General features: G+C 46.6%; 1 protein-coding gene across 1 annotated transcript in view; it reads right to left on the bottom strand.

Annotated features, from left to right (window-relative positions):
- The window catches only part of LOC147472566 (uncharacterized), a 7,383-nt gene that overhangs the window by 1,729 nt on the left and 654 nt on the right, over positions 1-5,000 (bottom strand). Inside the window, exons 2-6 of the mRNA XM_086540186.1 lie at positions 3,903-5,000; positions 3,621-3,781; positions 3,099-3,200; positions 1,921-2,037; positions 62-321 (exon numbers count right to left, since the gene is read on the bottom strand). The exon at positions 3,903-5,000 is cut by the window's right edge and continues 202 nt beyond it. Of these exons, the coding sequence (XP_086396312.1) occupies positions 62-321; positions 1,921-2,037; positions 3,099-3,200; positions 3,621-3,781; positions 3,903-5,000 (1,738 nt within the window). The remainder of the gene's footprint in view (positions 1-61; positions 322-1,920; positions 2,038-3,098; positions 3,201-3,620; positions 3,782-3,902) is intronic.

Consider the following 5,000-nt stretch of genomic DNA (forward strand, 5'->3'; position numbering starts at 1 on the left):
ACCCCTTCCCCCTACCCCCTCCCTCCCACCCACCCATCCTCCCCTCTCCCATCCAACCTACCCCTTCCTCCCCCTGGCTTCTTCCTCTCCCCGGAACCCGGAAACCAGCGTCGGCTTGACGTTGGTCACGGCGTTCGCCCTCGTCTGCGGCAGATGCTCGACGACGGCGTGGATGACGATGACGCTGAAGATGAGGAAGATGCAGAAGAAGAACCACATGTCAATCATCTTGATGTAGGCGGTGTCGGGGAGGCCGTTGGAGACCTGGTTGAAGAGGGTGTACAGCACCAGCAGCGTCGTTAGGGTCATGATCGCGCGCACCTGAGGAGGAGAGGGACGAGAGGGACGAGAGGGGGTGAGGGGGTGAGGGAGGAGGACGAGGTGTTGCTGTTTTGGTTTGGTTTGGTTTGTATTTTTTTTTTTTTTTTTTTTTTATTTTTTTTTTTTTTTTTTTTTTTTTTTTTTTTTTTTTTTTTTTTTTTTTTTTGCTCTATAGAGTTTCTTGTTTTTGTTTTGTAGAGGGTTTTCTGGTTGTTGTTTTTCATCTTCTGTTTAGGTGTTTGATGTGTATCGAGTGGTGTTTGTTTCTGACTGGTATTTCTCTCTCTTTCTTGTTTTATATTTCTTTCTTTCTCTCTTTCTTTATTTTTTTTTTCTCTCTCTATCTATCTATCTATCTATCTATCTCTACCCCCTCACTCTCTCTCTCTCTCTCTCTCTCTCTCTCTCTCTATATATATATATATATATATATATATATATATATATATATATATATATATATATATATATATATATATATATCTGTGTGTGTGTGTGTGTGTGTAAATATATCTTTCTCTCTCTCTCTCTCTGATGATAACCTACCCTGTTCTTTCCCTTTTAATTTTTTTTTTTCCATTATGCTGGAAGCAGATGTTGCATATCTATCCTTCATTGCCATTCTCTCGCAAACAGAAAAATAACTATGAAGGAAATGAAGACACGAAGAGAAAAATACGTATGTAAGGATAATGAAGAAAATGGAGGAGGAAGAATATCAAGAGGAGTTCAAAGGAAAGGAAGAGAACCCAAAGAATATCAGAAGAAGAAGAGAGACACGAGAACAGGGATTTTTTTATATTTTGTTATTCTTCCATACACCAAATTACCCTCATCCCCTTCCCTCTTTCCCTATTTCCTTCCCCCTCTCCCTTCCCTCTCTTCCTCCCTTCCTCCTCTCCCTTCCTCCTATCCCTCTCTTCCACCTTCCCTCCCCAACTCCCTCCCCCTCTCCCACCCTAGCTCCCTCCCTCCATCCCTTCCTCCCTCCCTTCACCCTCTCCCTCCCTCTCTCCCTAGCTCTCTTCTTCCCTCCCTCTTTCCCTTCCCCCTTTCCCTCCCTTCCCCCTCTCCCTCCCTCCCTCCCTCCCCTTCTTCCTCACTCCCTTCCCCCTCTCCCTCCCTTCCCCCTCTCCCTCCCTCTTTCCCCTCTCCCTCCCTCCCTCCCCCTCTTTCTCCCTCCCTCCCTCCCTCCCTCTCTTCCCCCTCTCCCTCCCTCCCTCCCTCCCTCCCTCCCCTCCCTCTCTCTCCCTCTTCCTCCCTCCCTTCCTCCTCTCCCTCCTTCCCTAACTCCCACCCTAACTCCCACCCTTCATCCCTTCCTCCCTCCCTTCACCCTCTCCCTCCTTCTCTTCTTCCCTCCCTCCCTTCCTCCCTCCCTTCACCCTCTCCCTCTCTTCCTCCCCTCCCTCCCTTCCTCCCTCCCTTCCCCCTCTCCCTCGCTCTCCCTCCCTCCCTCCACCCCTCTCTCCATCCCTCCCTCCCTTCCTCCTTCCCACCCTTCATCCCCCACTCCCTACCTCCCACCCTTCATCCCCCACTCCCCCCCTAAAAAAAAGAAAGAAAAAAAAAAAATGAACTCCGGTGCCCCAAACCCACCTGGAAAGCCGCTAGCTTGACGTGCAGAGTGACGTACCCGATACCCAAGAGGAGGATGGTGGGCAGGAAGATGGTCAGGACAAGAAGGCTCCATCGGCGTTCCAGCGTGAAGGTCACCTGCAATAAGCGGATGTTGTTTACAAGGCTGTTGCAGATGGTATTGGAGGTCTTGTTTTAAGGGGGCGGGGCTGGGCGGGGCTGGGCGGGGTGGGGGAGGAATTGCTTTGGGTTTTCCTATTAATTAGTGGTCTGTGCAATTGATTAGGAGGAAAATGTTCCTGGTTATTAGTTTTAATTCTAAACACGGAAAGATTATTCCCAAATTAGGTATTGACTATATAACATGTATTTCAGTCGACTTTAGCCAGTACGTATTAATATGTTTTATGATAATTACATTAATTCATGAAGATAGATGAAATGCAGTCATGTCTCATTAATTTTCCCATTCATGAAACCGATTCCTCCTGAAATTAATTAAACGTTGATTCGATAACAACAATATTTAAACAGATTTTAACCAGTACGTGTTAATCTGTTCTATATCAAATGCATTAATTCGTAAAAATGGATGGAAAGCCGTACCCAGCCATGAATAATATATGTGCATGATCAGAATTAAAAGCCGGGGTCCCTAAGTATAGGAGAAACTCATGTAATAAAAGAACAAAGAAATAGTGTGTGTGTCCTATAACAATCCTCCCAGCTCTTTGGTAGTGTGTGAGTTTGTATGCAGAGATTATAGGAATAATAAGGAAGATTCTTAGTCCCCAGTTTTTGTTTTTGTTTTTTGTTTTTGTTTTGTTTTTGTTTTTGTTTTGGATTTGTTTTTGTTTTTGTTTTTTGGTTTTGTAGAGTTTGCTAATTGTAATAAGAATTATGTTGATTAGGTTTTTTGTTTTTCCTGGATATTCTTTTTTTTTTTGTCTTTGTCTTCATGTTTTTGCATTTTACCAACATACCTAATTAATATATATCGTTAGGTAAAAATGATTGATTATCATTTGATTACTGATCGCAAAAAATATCAAACCATCGACTAGTAACGCCATCTAGTAACAATAACATTCATTACAGCACTCAATAAAACATCAAACCACAACAACTAAACCTACGAATATACTTCATAATAACTAGAGTCAGCATCACTTAATGCTTACATCCTTCCGAAGACTTACTTCCAAGACAGCATAGCCTGTCCGGTCGCCCTGCTTCACGTCAACGCTCACAACTTCATACTTTGATAACTTCATTGGGCCGCTGTAGGTGGCTGTGGCGTTCTGAGGTGGATTTTGAAAAGGATTTGTGTCATTTGTGTCATTTTCATTTTCATTTCATTGTGTCATTGTGGCTTTGTGTCATTTGTCCTTCAGGTAATTTATCTTTTTATGGTTGTCTTATTTATGGTTGATCATTCTGAGTTTATTTTGTTGTAAAAAAAAAAGAGCGTGTAAACGGTATCCTTGATATCGTAAAATTTCAACAAATCGTAAAATCGTGAAAGATTGTGATTTTGGAAGCGTCCTATGCTATGAAGCAAGGCTAATTTGTGGGTAGAGGAGAAGGAAATAAATACCTTTATGTAATTTATATATCTATGGTTATCTCATTTACGGTTGATAATTCTGAGATTATTTCGTTGTAAAAAAGGTTAATAAACTTATTACCGACAGCAAGTTCCTCGCTGATAATCCACTCACCGAGAAATTAATGACGGAAACATCAGCCGAAGCTAACTTGACGAGCAGTCCACACTCCTGCACGTCGAAGGGGTACTTAAATAAATAGAAATTACATGAGAAACTGGCAGAGTAGGCGGTCATTTGCACTAGCCGGGCGCTCGTCGACTCGTAGACGGTATCTGAGAATAGAGGATAAATAATAATAATAGGAGAATAAATGAGTGATTTCAAGGATGGTGTTTTTAGTAGATGTAGATAAGATATGATATCGTATTCAACTTTTTTTTTTGAGGTTCTTACCCATCGTTACGTCGTTGAAGTCCGGTGGGCGAGGGTCCCCTGTCCTCCGAGCATAGACGCCCGACTTGAGGTACTTGAGGAGCCCGTCATTCACGTTCAGGAACTCGATCTTGGGATTCCAGATGGCGAGGACCTCCTCTTCGGATAGCTTGTTCTTGGCTTCTTCCTCTTTGATGTTCTTGTAGTGGAGGTTCCGGTCTGTCCACGTCAGGAGGACTTCGCACTCCAGGTAGATGGCCAAGTTGATGTCGTCGATCTTGGAAAAGCGGATGATGTGGACGTGAGGCTGGATGAGCAGCACGTCCTTCAAGGTTCTTCCCGGGGGCGGGCGGTGGTGGGCGTACCTGCCGCTGAAACGGACGATCCCGCAGTCTTCTTCGTCGCTGCCGTCCCTGCAGTCCTCCCGCAGGTTGCAGCGGACGCCCCTGGGAACGCAGGAGCCGTCGGAACACATGAATTCCTCGATGGTGCACGCGGACAGACCCAGCGTGATCTCTTCGCCCGGCGAGAAGTCGCAGAAGGGCTGGAGGACCTGCCACTTGCTCCTGCCGACCGGGTATTCGTCTGGGTTATGCATGTTCATCTCCGCCAGCGTGACGTTGATCACGGTGTCCCTAAAGAGCCACCGTCCGTCGCCGGTGTTGTACATCACCAAGCCGTAATAACCCCTGAAGAAAGGCCAGTCGTTGACATACCCGTCGATCAAGAAGCGGATTTCATGCTCCGTCTGGCGGCAAATTCCCCTCAGGAATATGAAGCTGCTCTTCGCCGTCCCGCAGGCGAAGCAGTGCTCCAGCGTGCACTGCACGTCGCCCCACTTCGGCATGTCGTTCCGCATAACGATGCAGTTGTCGTTCGCGCCGCTGTTGGGTTCGCCCGGAGCCCAGGCCGAGAACCGGAGCGAGGCGTTGCCCTCCGAGACCCACCTCCGACGGGATCCTTCTCCCTCGCCCTCCGCCCCGAGGAACAAGCGCCTGTAGCTGCGGCTGTCGCAGACGTCGCTGAACCTCGCGCTCTCCTCGTAGAGAAGCAGATTCGACTCGGCGTCCTCGGGAAGGAAGAGCGAAGCGCTCAGGCGTCGGCAGAAGCTGCGGGCGT

The sequence above is a fragment of the Penaeus japonicus genome, unplaced genomic scaffold (assembly GCF_977035675.1).
Source record: "Penaeus japonicus unplaced genomic scaffold, GWHDUDI00000001_assembly GWHDUDI00000001, whole genome shotgun sequence".
NCBI classification, from domain to species: domain Eukaryota; kingdom Metazoa; phylum Arthropoda; class Malacostraca; order Decapoda; family Penaeidae; genus Penaeus; species Penaeus japonicus.